Here is a 21515-nt window from a genome sequence, read left to right as displayed (position 1 = left end):
TTAGACAAACCCACAATGCTGCCAGCACTAACACACAGAATGAGCTCATTCGTTAAATGGTGTTATTTAACCACAGCATTGATTTATGCAAGAAATAATATTCAATTTACCCCCAAAGTAACATTTTATATTCTTAGAGCCAATAATTCTTCGTTTAGCATCTACCACCCTGGTTCTAACCAGTAAGCAAGATTTATTGAAGTATTGTGGTTTAATTATTACCAAAACCAAAGTGTCTATCTGCATGTAGACACACACCGCACAACAAAAATCTCTGTCCCCACTATCTCACCTGGCACTTGCCTTGTACTCACAGCTTTGCTTAGCGGTCACACAGTATATCATGTCAAATAATATTAAGAGCTTTTCAGTGGGATATTTTCCCATAAACAAAAACAATATTTTCACCAGTGGTGATTGTCTTACAGGACAAATTACATTAGAACTAGCAAAAGACTGCAACATAGATTCAATCTGTGTGACGATGAAGGGAAAAGCAGAAGTCACATGGACTGAACATTATGGAAAAACAGTCGTAACATACCATAACAAAGAGAAGTACTTCACCATCAAGCAATTTATCATTCTGGAGGGCCAGGGTAAGTGAGCTGAAACATTTTTTCATTTTTTGTCTTTTGTTTTAAAAATCACCGCTAAAAGCTTTTTATCCTGCATTAAGCGTATTTGCACATACAACATGACACACACCATCCTTTTGTGGTTATTTTCACTAGTGAGATTTGAGGATATACAAGAGGTTAAATAAATCCCACAATTTGCATTTAAATATACTGTACATACTGCAGGATTTAGAAAAATCAAAACCCTCAGGTTTGATGAGATATTTGTGTGTTTCTGACCCATTCACACTGATAGCAAACACAGGTTATAATAGGAAGTTTGTTCTTAAATTTTCTCCCACTTTTGTCTTCCTGCTTCAACACTTTTACCATTACAAGTGGGCAATTTCTAGTCTAAGAGTTAGAAATGTATTCATTTGTGGTCTGATTAACAAACCTTGCTATAATCAGTGATGGAAGCCACATTACATACAGTTATAACTATATTTCCTTTCAGGCAATAATATTGTTGGCCAGGGCTGCCATGTCTACCCATTCACCTTTCAGATCCCAGCACAGTGAGTTTACTCTAAACAAATATTATAATTTTACCAATGTCTTTAAAAATAAACATATTTGAGTTTGTTCTTTATTTTTTATTATAAACAAGCATCTATCATAATATAACCTTTATTTCCACATGACATGGGTAGCTATAAAATGTAGTTCCTCTTGATTCTTTGTGGATATCAACCTTAGACAATCTAAATACTGTATAATGCTACTGAAAGAGTATTACTGTCACTTGTGCAGTCTGTTTTGCACATTGTGTTGTCACATCTTGCAGAGACCTGCCGTCCTCCTTCAAAGGATCATGGGGAAAGATCGTATACAAACTGGAGGCAAATCTGAGCAGGTCAATGAGAGTAGACAGCAAAGCTAAGGCGCAGTTTACCCTCATCCACAAAGGAAACCTAAACAGTGATCCGTTACTGATGGTACACACACACACACACACACACGTTCAATGTGTTTCCTGTTTAACTTTGACACTGCTGCAGTTATGAGAAGTTACACTATCTCTAATTAATTTGTCATTTTCCTGTCAGACTCCACAGCACGGTAGCACTGATAAGAAAATGAAGCTCTTTACATCAGGAACAGTAGGCATGGATGTAAACATTGAGCGTAAAGGCTTCCACCAAGGTAATTTTAGATCATGTGTGATCTAAAATTGTTCAAATATACATTGACTCCACAGATTATCTTAACAGTGGGTTACAGTAAAAAAAACAAAACTCCTTGCAGTTGAACCATGTGTAGCTCAAAGTCCCTTTGCTCTTGGAACTTTTTTATGGTCTAAAGATAAGACAAGAACAAATGAGACGTGGCAATAGTAATGGAAGAGAGATAACGAAAGAGTTTACCCTCGGCGATCAATAAAGTATTTCTGATTCTGATTCTGATAATCCAAATATGTTGTGTAGGTTAGAGGGACTGCTCCTTCACACCAAACAATGTCCAAAATGTAATTTGAAAATAATTGGGTGGGTTTAAATTTAAAGCTAGACAATATACATTTTGAAAGAAGAAATAGTACGTTAATTGTCTTACAAATGAAACGTTGAATTCATAAGCATTAAAACGCACCTTTGCTCCATTCAGGCGTTTTGCTGCTACAGCTTTAAATGATCTGGTATGACCAGTATCTTATGGTGGCTAATGTAAGCAAATGTTAGCAAAGTTAAGATAGATGTTGAAGATTGTTGTATAACAGACATTACCGAGTCAGTATGCAGACTTTGTAACCTTTGTCTACTGCATTTGTCATTATTCCATATTACTACTAGTAGCTGAAGAGGCTGCTGTTCAGCAAAAGTTATATAGACTAACTTTAAAGTGATTATTACTGTATTGAAATTTTGGATAAAATTTAAAATCTTTAAAATTCAGGTTTCTAATTTGGGATTTAGTTCCAGAGACTGATAAAGTAACAGAATAAGAGACATGAGTTGAATACTGTAACAATATGAGAGACAATTCGAGTACATTGCATGTACCTTCATGCTGTAAAGTCAAATAATAAAGTGGCTTTAATTTTTCATGTGCTACAACTTATGCAGGTGTAAAGAGCAGACTTTACTTTTGTAATATCGTTATGCTCAGCAAATTACATATATTATATGCAGTCTTAGATTATTGCTGTCTATCCCTCACGTGTAGGTATCAACCTACCTAATTCTATTTTAGAGTATGTTTTGCGATTACAACCATCATATATTAAGTGCTGCTCTGCTTTGCAGGGGAAGGCTTAAAGATTGTGGCCTCCATTCAGAACAAATCATCTCGTGATATTAAGCCCAAGTACTGTTTGTATAAGAAGTACAGTTACTTTGCAAAGGGGAAGAGGAGAGTCGAAACCAAAGACATCCTGAAAGAGGTGGGCGACATCATCCCACCTTCTGCAGGCCAGACTGTCACCAGGACCATCACCATCCCTCCCACCACGTGTGTGTCCATCTTAAACTGCAACATCATCAAAGCAGAGTACAGGCTCAGGGTGTGTATCTCTCTTCCCAAAACACGCGTGTAGGTATTTACTGTATGTCAACAGGGCTGCATGATCATTATGATAAGTGCTGACTATTTCTCCGCCACAGGTCTATCTGGATGTCAAGTATGCTTCAGACCCCGAGATCAAGTTCCCCATAGTCATCCTGCCCGCTTCACAGGGGTCTGATTGGGAGCATCCGCCTGCTTATTCTTCCTATGGATTTGAAGCATTTGCAAACTCAGACATGCCAGGAGGGACTGGCTTCCAACAAAACCCAACAGCCTCGGGACCTTCTGCTCCACCTCTACCCTATGGGACATATGGGATGTATCCCTCCTTGACTGATTTCCATGGAAAATCCTAGAAGCTCAAATATAGATTTGGAAGGCACAGGGCACACTCTTTTGTAATTCACAGTATGGCACATGACTGTAACTTAGGAACTACCACTAAAAAGTATTAAACTAGTGTTTAACTGAGCAGACTTGTCTGTTCTAAAATATTTAGGATAATTATAAGAATCTTAAGAGTAGGAATGAAGGGAGTTGATTGTTTTAGGGGCTAAAAAGCAGAAAACTGTACCTTGAATACTCCATGAGTCACTAACAGGGATGATAAACTACTCTAACAAGCATTTCAGCAGCAAGTCAAGTATTACAGTTATCTACATTACCTTACAGTGTTACAGTAATGTTTGTAGGACTGGATCTTGTGTAGTTTTTAAATAGAAATCAATACTAGAGAATGGGTTGAAGCTTGTTAGTCCTCTCAATGATTACTCCTTGTAGTACCCCTTGTATCACTGATTTGATTTCCAGTACCTGTAAATGAATTTGATCTCATGGTGTTGTGTTTAATGATGAATAATGAAATGTTGTAAATTATGTCATAAAGAATATGGCTTTGGCTATGCTTGCTTCTTTTAAATAAACAATAAATACAAATAAGCATGATCTATAGGCCCTTAATAAAATACCTTATTCAAGAGACCACATAGAGAAAATGTAGTTTTCATTCTTTCCATGTCCATTTCCTCTATCTGTCTGACAAAAGAAGACTAACATGACCAATGTGTACTTTGAAAACAATGATAACTTTGTAACAGATGGATTTCTAAATGTGGAATCTAATCTCTTGGCCACCTGCTATATGTAAATCAATACCATAGAAAAAGAAAGAGAATCTGACTAACAGGAGTTCAAAGATGAAAGGGAATGAATGAAAATGAAAAGGAAGTACTAAAAGAGCAAAAGAGCTGCATAGCATACTTTTTAATCCCACAATCATATAATGTACAATACAATATCTCATTGTAGAAATGGATTTATGGTAAAAATCACAAATGGAATAATAACAAATGCACATTATGCTGGGGAGCTAAGGCACCCCTGTGGATCCACAAACTACTCTCATTTACAATCGTTCATAAATATTGTACGTACATTAACAACAACAGTATGAATCATCCAAACCAAGAGATAAATCTTCAGGGACAAGATGTTGCCAAACTATTGTTATCAATGAGCCTGAATATTTGACGTATATATTTTCTTTCCACTGGAAAATATAACCTGAATGAATCCCATGCTGGTTGTGATCATAGTTCATAGGAGAGTAAGCTAATATAAGTTTCACTGACCTTAATGTTCAAGAGAGAGCTGGTGAAGGGTGTCTTTTACTTTCCTCATTGAATTTCAAAATGCAGTGCAATCAGAACAACTCAGAGCTCAATGCTCTTAAGACAGTGGAGATGGTTGTGGAAAGAGCCCAGCCCCACCCGCCCCCATCATCCTGTGTGACTCTACTGCCGACACTGTGGAGTCCTTCGGCTTCCTGGTCACCATCATCACCCAGGCCCTCAAGTGAACATCAGCTCCCTCACCAAGAAAGCCCAACAGAGGATGTACTTCCTGCGGCAATTGAAGAAATTCAACCTGCCAAAGACAATGATGGTGCACTTCTACACCACCATCATCGAGTCCATCCTCACCTCCTCCATCACCATCTGGTACGCTGCCACCGCTGTCAAGGACAAAGGCAGACTGCAGCGTATCATTTACTCGGCAGAGAAGGTGATTTGCTGCAGTCTACCTTCCCTCCAGGACCTGTACACATCCAGGACTCTGAGGCGAGCAGGAAAGATTGTGGCTGACCCCTCCCATCCTGGACACAAACTGTTTCACACACTCCCGTCCAGCAGGAGGCTGCGGTCCATCAGGACTAAAACCTCATGCCACAAAAACTGTTTCTTTCCATCTGTAGCTGGCCTCATCAACAAGGCCCGGGACCCCCACTGACACTGACTCTCATACAGTAGTTGGTGTAGTGTAGTAATTTGGTGGTGTTCTATTGGATTGGAGAACTAGGATGAAATATGTTTTTTATGAAAAGCCATGTGTGTGCAGTAGATGGTAAAGATGGTAAAGATTTTAATTACAGTTAGTTGAAATCATTAATTTGATTTGATTAGAACTGAAATGATTAGTCGATTAAAGGGACAATTCACTCCCAAATTAAAAAGGAAGGAACTATTTTCTTTCTACCTATAGTTCCTACATAAAACTGCTCACAACAAGGTCTGTGGATTATCTTGAGTAACCGGGTTATGATTTCTGGAAAGAGACAATGCTGTTGAGTTTTTCAAATGTATTTTTTTCCACTTTGAGCACCACAAGCCGACTGCCATATAGTTCCATTATATTCAAAAAACATCTCTACGGCCAATATCTCCAAAACTCTGCAACTCACACCAAAACAATCTAGATGGATAAATAGCACTACAGGTAAGAGAAAAAGTATGTTTTTTTTTTTTGCTTTTTACACCAAATGTTTAATAGCTCAAGTAACAAATGTTAATTGATGTTAATTTGGCGTGTTGATTTTTTCCTTCAGAAGCTGACAACCAAACACTCCTGACAAACCAGAATGGAGAAACATGTAAGTATTTCATAATTCTGTCTCAGCCTGTGGTGAGCCTTAGTTGTGTTTTTATTATGCAGTTTCAAAAAGAGGCTTCGTTATTGGCTTTGATTCAGTCAAGAATAGCTTGATACAGGTTTCGAATGCAGCAACTGTATTTTTTTCAGCTTTTGATTGCTTGTCTACTTGATTAGATTATCATTAACAACTTGAGTGAGCTGGGGCCAAGACCTTAATGTCAACTCACTCTGTTGTCCAATCACAAACCATAAACACACAGCCCCCCAAACCATAGCGAAGTGTCTTTGCTGTCTACCAAGATTGTGGAAAAGTTATTAGAATCTTGACAGAGAAGTTTGTGGCGCTTCCAGCTCCTGTCTCTTTACTCTGTCATTACAGCTGACCTAATGCTGCGGGTGTGGGCAGCATGGTACTGTAGAACAGCTGTGATTCAGATAAGAAACTACATCGTACCACCACACCAAACCTCTCTACATCCAAAGGGCTAGTTCAAACTTGAAAACGTGAAAGGGTTGTAAAATAAACAGATGTTTGAACATGTTCTTTACCAATAGCTGTACAATTTCTTGTTGCATTTCAGAAAGCAATGTTGTTGCCCCAGGATGCCATGTTTACCCATTCACCTTTCAGATCCCTTTCCAATAAGTAATCATTCTTTTAATGGTTCCATACATGAGTTGGAGCAGACAGCCCCTTATCCTCTCCAGACATAGTTTTTTAAACAATGAAATTATGGTACTTGCATATTATCTTCTGAAAACATCTTAATAGATCAACCTGTGGTTTTGCAACTGTAGTTTATTGGAATGGGTTTAAGTTAAATGTTGTATTAATTTATAGACCTACTGTATATTCTGTATATTCATTTGATTGCTTGCTTTCTTGTATGTGCAATGCATAGAAAATGTACAGTCAATTTCTCACGTTCTTCTGGCCTTCTGCTCTTGTGCTTTAGGAATATGACCTCATCCTTCAGCAGTTCTGTTGGTAAAATTGTATACTCGCTGGAAGCCAAACTGAGCAGATCAATGAGGATTGACAAAAAAGATTAAACTAAGATCAACTTTGTAACAAATGCAGACCTGAACAGTGACCCTGAGCTAATGGTATGTGCTGAGATACATCTTCATTCCTGTCATTCCAACAGGGAAAACAATCTGCATGGGTTGGTGATACCAGTTGAATGATCAAAATCCAGCCCTTCTTTAGTACCTGCAAGAAGGTGTATTGAGCAATGTGCTTAAACCCCCAACTGCCTCGAGGAGTGGATATATTTATCAAGCCAATATTCCTATATAGTCCAAAATCACAAATTTGCCTGAAAGTGCTTTACAATCTGTGCAGTATCCAACACCTTCTACACTCAATTCGGAAAAGAAAAAACTCCCAAAACTTCAACGCTATTGAGAGGATTGGTAATCTAATTCATCACATCAATAAAAATGATACTTGGTAATAAATTATTGACCAAATGGCATCAGAAACATTTATTCTCTGAATTATGTAGCAGCAAAATTGAAAATAGAAAGTGAAGGGATATTGGTTATCGTCTGCTTATCTAAATTAGTGTCTCATAGCTCTCTGCTTCCTGAACACAGGCTTAGCAGCACAGTACTTTTAAAGCTGCGTCAGTGATGGGCCATTTACATGCATCATGACTTTTGTCTAAAATCCTACGGTTGAACCAGTAGACTTCTGAACCGATCCTTCTATCATTGTTCAAGGAGTGGTTTTTGCACACAGGATGTTAATAATTGTGACTATATGTCATACTGCATGATAATTCTGGTGACATAAAGAAGAAAAAACAAAATCCAACAATACAACATCAACAATGTTCTACACAGGTCTACCTCGATGTCAAATATGCTTCAGACCCAGAGATCAAATTTCCCATAGTCATCCTGCCGGCCTCTCAGGTTGCTGCTGGCACAACCACCAGCAGCACCCCAACCTTTGGATCCCCCACCTCCCTGTGGAGCATATGGAATGTACCCTCCTTTGACCAATTTTTGCAATAAATATTAGTGATGGGACTGTAAAGATACATGGAAATTAAGGAAACTAAATAAAGAGAAAATGAAATTACAGTTTCTTGTTTTTCTGAAATTGTCAACCTACAGTATATCACTTTCATTAATGTTACATTTTGTTTGTTTGTTTGTTTTCTTAAAGTGAGAATTTTATGTTATGTATTGAACAATAGTGGTAAAATGTGTCGCATCATTTACAAATTAACCTGTAAAACAAATAGTGGCGAAGAGGAGATCCTTGCAGAATCTCAGACACCTCTGGCTCCATCCCTTCTAAACTGCCCTGTGTGTAATTCTGTGAGGCTTACAGTAACTCATGGAGAGAAAAGGCCTCACTTAAGTATGTTTTCATTGGTGTATAATCACCTGAAAATAAGAATAATTGTGTTTTCATTACCTTAGAATAAGCTGTTTATATCTACATAGGTAGTGGGTCCCCTTCCACGGAGGTCGCCATGTTGCACTGCTATTTTTCTACAGTAGCCCAGAACGGACAAACCAAACACTGGCTCTAGAAAGGGCCTTTCGTAGTTTCTCCTACACGATTGGAAAGGGAGTGTGAGGCAAGCAGTATTCAAATGGTTGCATACTGCAATTTCACCGCTAGATGCCACTAAATCCTACACACTGCTCCTTTAAAGGTGGGGTATGTGATTCTTGAGAAATCCAATACCATGACAAGTACCAAGATATAAAGCGAACAATGACACAGCAAGTAATATGACTAATGTTAGATTGTGGGTTAGCAAACTGACCCTACAGTTGCTGCTGCTGCGAAGCTAACATGCAGAGAGGATGAGACGGTTTCCCAGAGTCAGCACACCAGCTCCAAACAGCGATACTCACAACTCTCCTGCTACTATAGCTAACATCACAACAATAGCGTATCTTGGCAAATGTAAGCTGAATGTCCGTGGGCAAGTCATTTAATGTTACCTGACACACAAATCATGGCTGGAATGGCTGAAATGGCTGAAATAGTGTTGTGTGGCTCAGAGCCAGGGCTGTGCACAAACACATTTGTTTTGTTTTCAGCGCACACACTGAACGGACAGGTAGAGGACCGTGAGGAGATATTGGATTAGACCCCACCTTTAAAGTATACCTCAAACCCTGCACAACATGTTTTAAATGTAAATAAGCCGAGAAAAATAACAACAGTGACTCAGTTAAGCAATGCTGGTTAAACCGGTTTATTATAGTTCATCATGACAAGATGTTGAAAGAAATGGTTGTTCAAATAAGTAAAAGTCTCTCTCACATTTTCCATTCACTGGTTACCACCAGTTCACTAATGTGGTTATTAAGCAATACATGAATGTAACAGAAAGCTTCTACTTTGATATTTCTTTTCATTTGTGTTAACAATGATTTTAAAAAATGAACAGGGCACAAACCTATTTATTATTTCCATCATTCCCATACTGTAACTATTCCAGGTCATTCAACTCTTTGGACTAAAATGCCATTATGTCAAACAGCACATGCAATATATATGCATATGTAAAGTAAATGGAAATTTGTTTGACGTGATTGGAAAATATGTCATGTGACACAGTGAGAATGTGTAGCATGTTATAGTCATTAACCCAGGTTAAAAATGCAGGTATTATCTCTGCCCACTGAGGCGGTTGTTAGAGAGCATGCTCATTCTTGATAACAATGGGATGAATTGCTTTGACTATGACCATCCAGTTGCAATTTAAGCTATTGTTTTTAATTTTTTAGTAAACTGTGGTGAGTTTGCTGAATGCTTTTTTACTGTGTGTGCATCTCTCTCCTGTGGGCACAGGTAAGAAAAACTGGCTTAACAAGATTTGCATACCTGAGATGAGATATAAACAATGCCGAGCAGGCTTTACAAGGCTTTAGTTTCTTCTTGGTTTTACAGGAGATTTTGATTTTCCACTGTGTATTTCTCTGTGGAAAATGACCATCAAAAATTTCTCAATTGAATATGATGCCATCAACAGTAAAAACAACTTCACAAATGGAGATATCGTTAATGGAAGAATCAACGTGGAGGTTTCTAAGGAAACTAGAATCCAATCGCTTCTTTTTATAGCAAAAGGAAAAGCTCAGGTTTGCTGGACTGAATATTACAGTCAATATCACCATGATGTGTACTGGGCTGATGAGAAATATTATGATGTCAAACATCATATCTTGAGAGAGGCAAGACAAGGTGGTAAGTATTAAATTAATGATATGTGATACGCTGTAGCAACTGTGACTTTTAGATAATCGCCCATTATTAATTTACCGTTTAAAGACTTATAAGTAATTCTTTTCCAGGCAATGAAGTCATTGGTAAAGGAAGACATGTATTTCCTTTTTCCTTCAAGATACCTGACAGGTGCCTATTCTTTACTTGATCTTTATTTTAGATTGATGTTTTACTTCTTTTAAATCAATTTCTATTTTTGTACTTCACAGAAAAATCCCATCATCTTTCAAAACCTCCATAGGCAAAGTTGTTCATAAGTTGAAGGCAGAGCTTAAACAAGCAATGAAGCTGACAAAAACGGTGAAAACCCACTTCACATTTGTGTCCAAAGCAGACATGAATATTCCCGGACTTATGGTAAGAAATCATTCATCTTTTAAAATGCAACCATTTATTAATGAATGTTGTCTAAGTAGAAGAGACAATTATCTAACTGCGTTAATCTAAGGTGAGGGTCTGCTCTTTTAGGAACCTCAGTATGGTTGCAAGGATAAATCTGTCAAACTTTTTGGCTCTGGAAACGTTTCCATGGATGTTCACACCAAGCAGATGGGATACAAGCAAGGTATAATCTAGTCTGATAGAGTTAATCCTACACCTGAAGGATTTTGATTCACCTCCTTTCTTTGTTCAGTAACTGGACATACCTCTCAATTTCATCAAATTTATCAAACTCTTCTTTGGTAACACTTTGAAACCTGTGTATCTAATCCACTGAGTGCCATGTAGAAATGGTTTTGTTAGTTCTACCAGAGACCACCCTCTGGACTGGGTCATGAGAATGACTTGGTGCTGGCAGAAGAGAACCTCATGCCTCGATGCTGCAGCAGGTCCTTACTTCAAAATGCAAGCTAATTTTCCTGTGCCGCTCTCTCCATCTTAACACTATTGATTAGTGTATGTGTAAGGTGTGGGGGAGGGTAAATACAGGTAGAACAACAAATTGTTGCCTTAGTGCACTCCAACCGGTTAATCCAATCGTGGCCCAGAGAGGGACTGTGGCTGTTTTCACTAGTCCCAGTTTTCAGTTTCTGTGTGATCACTATTAAAGCCCCCTATTAGAGGGCAAAACCTGTTTGATATAGGTAATTACAGATTGAGTGGCGTCATACAAGACTGTATATTTTTGGTTTTAATGAATTTTTAGAGTATTCTTACCAGTTTTAGGAGATTTTATTAGAGTGTATTAATTTTTTTGTTATATATTTACCACAGCCCAACCGATATTGGATTTTTGAGGCTGATATCCCAATATCCTTATTTGGGAGTCCAGTAACGATATAATCAGCCGGCAGTAATTTTTCTAACATAAATACATCACATAAACAAACAATTTTGATATGGATCCCTTACATTTTTTTTATTGTGACCAAAATACAGACTGAGCATTTTACAATTGAAAATCCACTTGTCACTCTCTAGTGGACAAGCTATAGTAATGGTGACATTGTTTCTAAATGTTTCTTAAACCTCAAAGCTAGTTTGGCATTTCTGCACAGTAATTTATTGTTACTTAAAGGCCAACATACACACTGATACCATTATATCCGCAATAAGCTAATATTGGCTGATATATTGGACCGGTCGATTTATCGGTCTAGCTCTAATGCTAGCTTACTACAGGATGATGTTGATTTGCATGTTTGTATAATATTCAGGTTAACTTTGGACTGGGTCTACATATGAGTGCTCACTTTAGATCATGGCAGATAGTAACATATCCTGTCTATGGACTAGTAGTAGTTTCACAAGGAATGCCTCTCATTGAGTTCAGTATTTTGTGATTGATCTTGTTTTCATTAAAGAGAAGATGCATGTTCATTAAGAACTTAATGGCTGCTAAAAAATTTGTTGCTGGCCAACCATACCCAGCAGTGATGTCGGGTGTGGTCAGAAGTGCAACAGACTAGAAAGAGAGTCAAACAGTGCTTTTTCAGCCTGGCATTAAGTTACTCTTTAATGCTTAATAATGTCTTTGGTAACAATATGACTCTTTTTTTCTGTTACTTCGGCCACTGGTCAACCTAATGTGTTTCATACAGAAACTAACTGCATACACATGATCCTATTACAGAACGATAACTGCTATAAACGACTGATTGGGTTTAGAAATTTCTTTCTTTTCTCCATTTTACAGGTGAGGATCTCAAAGTCACAGTTGAAATCAGTAACCACTCAACTCGTTCAGTAAAGCCCAAATTCATACTGTATGAGAAGAGGAGTTTCTTCGCCCAGGGTCACAGGAGAGTTTGCACAAATGAGATCCTTAAGGAGAAGGTTGAGGCTGTTGCATCATCTAGCAAAGCGTCTGTGACCAGGGTGATCACCATCCCCAGGGAACTACCTCCCTCCATCTTGAACTGCTCCATCATCAAGCTGGAGTACAGGCTGAAGGTAAACTGCACTATATTATGGTCAAAAGAGAGCTTGCAGAAGGTCATCCTGCATTTCCTCATTCTGAGCCATTCTTTTGTTCATGTGCTTGATTAATGTTTTGTTAAAACAGCTACTGATGGGAAGCTTGTGGGGCTTTTCTGTTTTTGTGATTTCATTGTTTAAAATGTCTTATTTGTACTTTTAGTTAGTGAATGAAGTTTCATTTTTCTGTTACGGGTGATGTAAAAATCAAATTCTGATATTATAAATAAAGGGAAAGGCTGAGCACTTCTGCTATGCCATGATATAAAATATACAAAAGTGCAAAAGAAATGATTTTCTTCACTTACTGTATAAAATAAAATAACCAAACAAAACCTAAAAGTAACTGAAGTAGCCTAAAAAGGCAGAGCACACACACATAATCAACACAGGAAACTCCAAACACTCAACTCAACAAATTCAAGAGAGAGCAAACCTTTAATAAACCAGAGGAGACCTCTAGTGACAAAACAAAGGGATAAGAATCGTAAGAAAGCCCAACAGACTTGAACTAGATTGATACAAAGACTTTCCAATTATGAAAATCAACATTTATCTGAACACCTTGAACCCATCCCCCTTTCATGGTTCATGGTGTTTGCAAAAGGATTTTTAAGCACAGGATGTACATAATTGTGACTCTATGTAATACTGTATGATAATTTGGTTGATATAAAGAAGAAAAAATAAAATCCAACAATATAACATCAACAATGTTTTTCACAGATCCATCTGAATATCAAATGTGCTTCAGACCCAGAGATCAAACTCCCTATAGTCGTCCTTCCTGCCTCTGAGGTTCCTGCTATGAAACAACCACCACCTTCTGCTGGCTTTGGATTTGAAGCATTTGGGAACCCAAACCAAACACCCTGGAGCACGGCACCACAACAACAAGCAGCACCCCAAGCTGTGGATCCCCCACCTCCCTATGCAGCATATGCATCATACCCCTCCTTTGCTGATTCTAGTAAATAAGGGGACTGCACTGTAAATACCTGCCATAAAAGAATATGTCACTGATTTAGCATTGCACTCCTATAACATTGTCAGACTCATGATGGACAGAAGTATCAAAATCGATGCAGAAAAAACAGATATATAAAGAAACTTGCTGCCTATATGACCGGACAGTTTGGTTGGAGATTCAGGTGTGTTTATGCTAGTAGCGGCTAATGTAGCCTTGAGCCGCTACAGAGATGAAGAGTGAGCTACAGAGTTCTACTACACTCATTTCTTCAACTCCACACCCTCAGATTTTTTTCAGTTTCAAACTTGTAGTCTTCAGCCTCAACCAACACTGCCTCAAGTGACATCACATGAGGCCACAAAAGGCTTTATAGTTTGCTATCCTTTGCTATAGCAGGCTTGGAGTACTCCCCAAGACCTGTGAACAAACTCTGATGTGTGAAATCAGTGGTGTTCCCCTTTCAATCCACACATTCCCCTTACTGTCTTAAGACCTCTCAGCTGCATCCTGGCAGCAAGGAATACAAGGCTGAGCTTAACATTTGCGGAAGCAAACTATTATATACGTATTGTATGTATTTAATGTCCATGTAAAATAGTACATAAAGTACTGTATATTGTAGTTTATAAAGTAGTTGTGGTGATTGTAAAAGATAACTGGACACACTTCTTATTGAGAACCAAATTGTTCAATGTTAAATAATTATGAAATACATCTACACATGATTAAATTGCGCCAAAATATATAAATGAACCTGAAATTGTAAAATAATTTAAGAAATATTTTGAAATGTTATTTTATCATTCTTATTTTAATAGCCTATTATCTTTGATTTGAGTAAATTCTTATCATAAGCATTTATATTTCAAAATGTTTTCATGTTTCATGCTGTTTCATGTTATATTTTATTTCATGTCACTTTGTAATGTCACTTTTTCTGTCATGATGTATTTTCATGACAGTGGAGTTAACTGATTCTAATAAGGTTAACGATGTTACAAAGTGGGCTACAGAGGTCTGGTAAGCTCACTTCTTTCTAACTACACCCCCAGATTTTTCAAGATTTTTAAAAATACAGTAACACTGCAAAGGTTCTCAACATCTTAGTATTTCATAGGCAGTATGTCAGTAGAATGTCATTTTAAGGTTTCTTCTTTGTATTTTCAGGGAGACATTTTTCAGTCAATGGATGGAATAGAGATATTTTGTAAAGTTATACATTATTTATCAAATAAGTGATGATCAAAGTGATGTGGCTGCATGTTTATACCTGCATACATTTGCATTTGAATAGTAAATATCCAGCGGCATCTCATAGCGAACAGACTGTGGCCAAGGTGATCACCATCCCTAGAGAACAACTGCTCTCCATCTTGTACTGCTCTATCATCAAGCTAGAGTACAAGCTGAAGGTAAACAGTGCAATGTTATGGTCAATGAAAAGGTTGCAGAACGTGTACTGACTCTGAATCTGTTAGCACAGCCCTCCCTTAGGGCAGATGCAATTTCATTTTACTTAATTTGACCAAATTGTTCTCAATGTTTCTTTGATCAAAATGCCTGAAGTACAACTACCTGCTGTTATTCTCTTATGCATGCTGAACCATCTTCTGGGAAATATTCTCTAAATGCTCCTGTGCATTTCCTTAATGTGTATACATTAAGGATGCGAAGAAATCCTGCCAATTGAAAGTTCTGTATTAATAATTTACATTAACGATATATTATGTTATCTGAGTCAGTAGCAATATTGACCTCATGTTTTTTCCACTCTGTCTTATAATGTATGTTGTATAACTGACATATAATACTGTCAGTGAACAAAGAATCAGAAGGAATGCCATAATTTTGTAAACATAATGTTATTGATAAAGTACATACATTAGGCAGTGCTGTCCTGTGGTTTTGATATTGTTTTCAATAGTATTCACTGAAGAATGCCTTTGAATTTGCACACTGTTATAATCATTTGTTTTAGTGCATCTATAATGTCAATCTCAATTTATTTGGCCTTATTTAGCCTGCAAGGTTGCTGGCTAGAATTACCTATGTGAACGTGACACCTGCAGTTCTTGATCACGTGATCATGTGTGACACAGATACAGGTTCTGGAGAAGTCCACTGCAACAGTGCATATGCCAGCCTTGCCTGATCATCGTTCCTCAACGAAAGGCTCCACTTCAAGACTGACGTGGATCTATTCAAACCTGCTTTCGGTAAATTTAAAGGATTCATTTTGCACAAAAGGTGGATCTTCTTCGTGCTTTCACTAATCTACCTTTGTTAGATGATGGTTATTTGATGATCATGACTGTAAAGCATCTCTCGGTGGAGTACAACAAGGTGAATGAACGAGGCACCTTCTCTCCTGGGGACATCCTCTCAGGAAGGGTGATGGTGGTGACCAGCAAGGTAACCAAAGTGCAGTGTTTTTTGGTCAAAGCCAAAGGAAAAGCAAAGGTGACATGGTATGAGCAAGGAGAAGCCACAGGGGTTCACAGCAACAAGAAGAAATACTTTTATTTTGAACATATTATTCTTCAGGATAAAAACAAAGGAGACGGTTAGTATTGTCTCTCTCTCTCGTGCCAAAAAAGAAAGAAAAAAATAGCTTGAAGCTTTTGAATGAATTTATATTTTATAGTCTGTAAACAAATTGATGAATATACATTTAACAAATTTTTTTTTCTTTTTACAAGGTTCTGAAATCATCAACCCTGGGAGAAATGTGTATCCATTCACCTTTGTGATTCCAAATATGTGCGTTTGCTCATCTTATATCAAATTTGTATTAATCATAAACACTTCTTACAAGCTGGTAAATTGAAATAATTTCCCTTATTTATTTGAATTATTTCCTTACAGAGATATGCCTTCATCTTATAAAGGGAAATGGGGCAAAGTTACATATAGTTTGAGAGCACAGCTGACTCAGTCATTCTGGCTTGTCCACAAAACCAAGACTGAGTTCCCTTTTCTGACCAAGTCTGAGTTCCCCTTTGCCTCCAAATCAGAGATGATAATCATGGGACTTAAGGTATGGAATTGATTTTCCTTTATACTTGAATCAGGTTTTCTTTTAGTTTTCTCTTGTATGTCCTGTTAAGTGTGTAATAGCTTAGCTCAGTCAACGGTATCAAACATTAAAATAATCAGCTATGCAGCTAATGCCAGATTTGGCTTTCTGACAGCTCATGTCTTTATTTGGTAGGAGCAACAATATGCGACCAGGATTTCATTTTATGGCTCTGAAAAGGTCACTATGAATGTTACCTCAGAAAAAATTGGAGTAAAACAAGGTAAACAGATTTCACTAAGAATATCTTTTCTGAATGGCCGTAACTGTAGCTATTAATGATGCTTTCTTTCTCCTTAATATAAACAGGTGAGGCAGTGGGAGTTTCTGTAGAAGTACTCAATGACTCAGCACGCACAGTAACACCCAAATTCTGCCTGTGCGAGAAGCAGACCTTTGCTGCTCAGTCAAAGAGGATAGTACACACAGATGACATCGTGTTTGGGACAGGAGACTCTGTTCCAGCTGAGACCAGTCGGATTATAACCAAAGTTCTGAGTATCCCTCCACAGCTCCCTCCTACCTTCTTCAACTGCTGCATGATGAAGCTCGAGTACAGACTCAAGGTATTTATATTGTGTTCACAAATACAGCATAACGAGATTAATTCATTGTTGATACTGTCTCACAACCAACTCCATTATTGAATCATATCTTAATGTAATATGAAGAGTCGATGCAAAGTGAGAAACTCCTTTTGACTTCAGGGTAATTTTAAGATGTCATTGATGATTGACTTTTAGAAAAAATACACTTGGCTTGGCCATAGGGTGGCTGCAAAAACACACCTGTGTAAGACTTTTTGTCAGGCTGAAAATGAGTATGCATGATGACAACAGCACCACACAGTGGTTGTATGATGTGGAGAGCCAGAGAGAGAAGGCGGGGTTGAAGGGGACAGCCCTCACGGCTTGTCTGCACACTAGTGAGGGTACATGTTGGAAAAAGTGTCACATTACAGCCCAACCTGTTCTGTCCTGCCATCAGATCGAACAGGTTTAGGTCAGTATTTTCAGTAAACACTGGTGTAGTGGCAGAGAGCCAGAGCAAAGAAATCAAACTGTACAATGAAAAGTGGGGAAGATTTCAATGAGATGTCTTTCTTTTAAATGTAGGATCAACATTAGTATGCGTTTTACATAATTATTATGGAGTTTATGTAACTTAATCATTAAAATTAGTATATTTAGATTAGATTTTTCACCTGTATTTGGTATACATGAGTTAAAAACAGGATTAAAAGTTGCGTTTCTTCGGTTACAGGTCACTCTTGATGTCCCTCTGGCAAGAGACCCAGAGATCAAACTCCCTCTGGTCATTCTGTTGGGTTCGCCACAACCACATCAACAAAAACCAAAGAGATCCATCTGGTTTAGAAAGCTTCCTAGTTAAAAGGATGCATTAGATCAAGAGCCAGTGTTCATTGTAGCTACTTTTGAATAAGTGGATGTTTCTTGGGGAAGTTCAAACTACCTCAAGAGTTTTGCTCATTGTATGTTCTCTTGTCCACTAGATGGAGATGTGTGTCACTAAGGAGTCCATCAGTAACCGTGTATTCATTTGAGTGTATTGAGTGTATGTACTTAAATCCAAATATTCAGATCCCTTACTCCATTACAAATAAGTGTACTGCATTTAAAATCTTACCTAAGGAAAAGTACAGAAGTATTATCAACTGAATGCACTTAAAGTATCAAAAGTACTCATTCTTGAAAAATAGCCCCTGTGACTGATATATTATCATCTATTACATTATTAGATTGTTAATACTGATGCATCAAGGCATATAGCCTTTTACTGCCGTAGCTGGTTGTGGTGGAGCTAGTTTAAACTACTTTATACACAGTTTAGTCCGGTGGGTAAGGGTCACAAGATAAAGCTAAGGAGTCATGAGACGATTAATGGGGCAGGAAAAAAGAACAAAGTTCTGCTACACTAATCTGTTTTCATTTTTGGGAATATTTTCTAATATTCTTCTCTATGAGACACTAATTAATTTTAAGATATTAACAGTTTACATTTAAGTCATTCATCGTCTCCTCGCAATCGTGGCTGTTGGGAATGAACATTCATACTTCGCAGCGGAGAGACAAACAATGAATCAGTAAGAGCTGAGGATTAGATGTTTGGGGATTCTCACGCTCATCCTTGTCCATGGACTCATTTTGCAACAGAGGAAAGAATTGAACAAAGGCACATTCATGATTCTAACAGTACATGTGTTACCCAACCAGCGGTTCTTAAGTGAAACCAGGCCCATGTTCTTGACAGAGACTCAGAGATCTCTCCCTGCCCAGGAGGGGAAACATGTGAGCTGAGCATTTTATGGTTGGGATCCATCCTGGAAACATTAGATCTGGCTATTGTGACACCACATACAGCACACCCACATATCCAGCCAGAGAGAGAGAGAGAGAGAGAGAGAGAGAGAGAGAGAGAGAAAGAGCAGCGTTTGGTTCTGATGCACAAATAGGGCCTCACGATTTCACGTTCAGCCCACAAAACAGAAGAAAATTGACAATGTTGTCAACATTAATAATACAAGAGTACAAGAGTGACCAACACAGGCTTCAGATTCCATTGTTCTGGAGTACATGTCCTCTGTGCTGGTATTGTGGGAATTGAAAAATTAAACTCATATTTCAGCTGCTGCAATTGACTTGTCATCATGTGTCACTTGATCCTGTTAGAAAATGTATTAATATTTGAGTGGAAACACATAACATGTAATTCAATTAATATGTTGAAAATGCCTGAAAACAACGTTTAATGTATAAATTATTGTAAGTAACTGTAATAACTGTTATAGTATAATGACTATGTGGGTAGAGGAAGGCTGACAGCCATTGACATAACTCAGCAAGTGTTGGAGAAATGGAAAATACAGGGTCTAAATACTGTGTGATTGAATAGAATTTTGCAGTGAGGTTTTATGTAGCACAGTACATACTGCATATTTAGCTAATTCTGCCTCCTACACCTGCATGAAGATATCTGCAAAGCAGCAGTGTAGTTCATGGTCTTCAATAAAATAGAATGGAAACTTTCACTATGGTTTGGTATGATGAACACAGTGTGACACATTCCTCTAATCCCTGAATCCTACACCTGCATGAAGACGTCTCCAGAGCAGCAGTTTCATGTCATTCAGTTCATTTTTGGCAGCAGTCGTGGTCTTGGCTGTGCTGTAGCAAAGCCTGCCTGGTAACCAGTCTGGCTCTGTATACAGTGTGCAGGCTGTCAACCAGCCAGCTCCCTGCACACACACACACACACACACACACACACACCACAGCCTTGCTTGGTTTTGGAGAAGGGGTATGGAGGTGTGGCCTCTGGCACCTCCCACCTCCATAGCCAGAGCAAGTACCATGACAACCATGCGGGCCTGCTGGCGACTCCCTGTCTTCATCGGCCACGGTTGCCATGGTAACTCCCCAAAGGGGCTCGCAGATCAGCGGGATGGCCGTCCAGTTGACTAACCCTCTCCCAGCTGGGGAACGGCTGAGGGAGAGCAAGAGAGCAGAGTGAAGGGGAAGGGAGGGTGTGTTTAATATGTGTGCGTGTGTGTGTCTCTGTGAATGTGTAGGATGGCACGGCAGAGCCTGAGGGAGAGAGAGATAGACAGTGTGCTAAAGAGGGAGAGGGAGGAAGGAGAGCCCTCAGAAGGAGACACAGGAGACGACTAGTCTGACCTGCTGAAGCGGCCTATCTCTGCCTACATACAGCCTTGAGCTTGCTAGCCTGATAACAGAGTGGACAGAAAAGCTTTGACAAAAATACACAACATTATGTTTAACACTAGTCCCAAATATTTCTTATCTCAATTGTCCTCCTCTCTTGGGCTTGCATGAACAGCCTTGATCCAGCACACCCTCATTTAGGTGATTGTGTACATGCTGATTTACACGATTCAAATGAATGTCCTCGCTCTTTCGTCTTACTCTAAACAAATCAGACATGAAGATTTTTCTCCCAAAAAGTGTGTTTCTGCCATCTTTCTTCTGTTTTCCAATCGTGTCAGTAACAAGTACCACTTTCTGGGTTTGGACCCAGTGTAATAGAGCCACAGATGGCTCTGTGTCTGTAATGCGGTTGGAGAAAGAAATGGCATCACTAGGTCCATTGGCTGGAGAGCACTGAGGGGCTTTTTCTACTCTCTAATTGCTCCAAGCTGTGTCACAGAGACACACAGATTTTCATGTGTGTGAAGGAACTGGAGCCACTAAACCAGTGTAGATTCATTTCATGCTCAGATTTCATTAACATTGTTTTTCTTCTTTAATATTAACTATGTTGTCCATGCTTTAATACCACATAAAGAAACAGGTGATTCAAGTACATCATAATGAAGTTTTTATTTTGGAAAAGGAGAGAGATAAACTTCCCATAGTAAACATTTTCTGATCTATTGTAAGTGCAGAAAAGTTTGATTTCTTCTTTTTCATATAAAATCCTTCTCATTATTTTAAACGTATAAAAAAGTGACACAAGGCAATTCTGTCAGTGTTACAGAAGGCAAGTTGCCAAAAAATTCTATACTAATTCAAATAACCTACAGTTTCTCAGTTTATTTTCTCTATTATACGTGCAATAATACTTCTATCCTAAAACTAGCTCTACATAAAGTGTGTGACTATATTGTGCACTTGTAGTGGTAACCTTTGGAATTACAAATAGTTTTACTGTTTAAAAAATCCCTTGACACAAGTTGTTTGATTACACAAAGGATATAAA

At 38.2% G+C, this 21515-nt stretch overlaps 3 protein-coding genes across 4 annotated transcripts; all 3 read left to right on the top strand.

The window, feature by feature from the left end:
• Positions 1 to 268: 268 nt before the first annotated feature.
• Positions 269 to 4117, top strand: LOC122876874 (arrestin domain-containing protein 3-like). Of its 2 annotated transcripts, XM_044197741.1 has the most exons (6): positions 269 to 599; positions 1078 to 1138; positions 1408 to 1558; positions 1670 to 1766; positions 2864 to 3120; positions 3221 to 4117. In XM_044197741.1, the coding sequence occupies exons 1-6, from the start codon at positions 344 to 346 to the stop codon at positions 3476 to 3478; spliced, it is 1080 nt and encodes a 359-aa protein (XP_044053676.1). In that variant the 5' UTR covers positions 269 to 343; the 3' UTR covers positions 3479 to 4117. The 2 variants fall into 2 exon arrangements, with proteins under 2 accessions (XP_044053676.1, XP_044053677.1); XM_044197742.1 differs by lacking the exon at positions 269 to 599 and having other exon boundaries at positions 1090 to 1138; positions 1374 to 1558.
• Positions 4118 to 9934: 5817 nt separating this feature from the next.
• LOC122876371 (arrestin domain-containing protein 3-like) lies at positions 9935 to 15589 on the top strand. The gene is made up of 6 exons (XM_044196627.1): positions 9935 to 10275; positions 10383 to 10443; positions 10524 to 10671; positions 10783 to 10879; positions 12452 to 12708; positions 13459 to 15589. Exons 1-6 carry the CDS (start codon positions 10017 to 10019, stop codon positions 13708 to 13710), a joined length of 1074 nt encoding a protein of 357 aa, XP_044052562.1. The 5' UTR covers positions 9935 to 10016; the 3' UTR covers positions 13711 to 15589.
• LOC122876372 (arrestin domain-containing protein 3-like) lies at positions 14983 to 19827 on the top strand. Its single transcript, XM_044196628.1, has 7 exons — positions 14983 to 15114; positions 15802 to 16265; positions 16402 to 16462; positions 16568 to 16739; positions 16914 to 17001; positions 17088 to 17344; positions 18042 to 19827. The coding sequence occupies exons 2-7, from the start codon at positions 16004 to 16006 to the stop codon at positions 18168 to 18170; spliced, it is 969 nt and encodes a 322-aa protein (XP_044052563.1). The 5' UTR covers positions 14983 to 15114; positions 15802 to 16003; the 3' UTR covers positions 18171 to 19827.
• Positions 19828 to 21515: the final 1688 nt, after the last annotated feature.

The sequence above is a fragment of the Siniperca chuatsi genome, linkage group LG5 (assembly GCF_020085105.1).
Source record: "Siniperca chuatsi isolate FFG_IHB_CAS linkage group LG5, ASM2008510v1, whole genome shotgun sequence".
NCBI lineage: Eukaryota > Metazoa > Chordata > Actinopteri > Centrarchiformes > Sinipercidae > Siniperca > Siniperca chuatsi.
This window is presented reverse-complemented; position numbering and strand designations above follow the sequence as displayed.

Coding starts and splice junctions, on each gene's coding strand:
- LOC122876874 (XM_044197741.1), top strand. CDS start 344: ATGTCAAATAATATTAAGAGCTTTTCAGTGGGATATTTTCCCATAAAC. Junction 1,559..1,669: donor ACAGTGATCCGTTACTGATG/GTACACACACAC, acceptor TTTTCCTGTCAG/ACTCCACAGCACGGTAGCAC. Junction 3,121..3,220: donor AAGCAGAGTACAGGCTCAGG/GTGTGTATCTCT, acceptor TCTCCGCCACAG/GTCTATCTGGATGTCAAGTA.
- LOC122876371 (XM_044196627.1), top strand. CDS start 10,017: ATGACCATCAAAAATTTCTCAATTGAATATGATGCCATCAACAGTAAA. Junction 10,276..10,382: donor GAGAGAGGCAAGACAAGGTG/GTAAGTATTAAA, acceptor ATTCTTTTCCAG/GCAATGAAGTCATTGGTAAA. Junction 12,709..13,458: donor AGCTGGAGTACAGGCTGAAG/GTAAACTGCACT, acceptor TGTTTTTCACAG/ATCCATCTGAATATCAAATG.
- LOC122876372 (XM_044196628.1), top strand. CDS start 16,004: ATGATCATGACTGTAAAGCATCTCTCGGTGGAGTACAACAAGGTGAAT. Junction 16,740..16,913: donor TGATAATCATGGGACTTAAG/GTATGGAATTGA, acceptor TTTATTTGGTAG/GAGCAACAATATGCGACCAG. Junction 17,002..17,087: donor AAAAATTGGAGTAAAACAAG/GTAAACAGATTT, acceptor TAATATAAACAG/GTGAGGCAGTGGGAGTTTCT.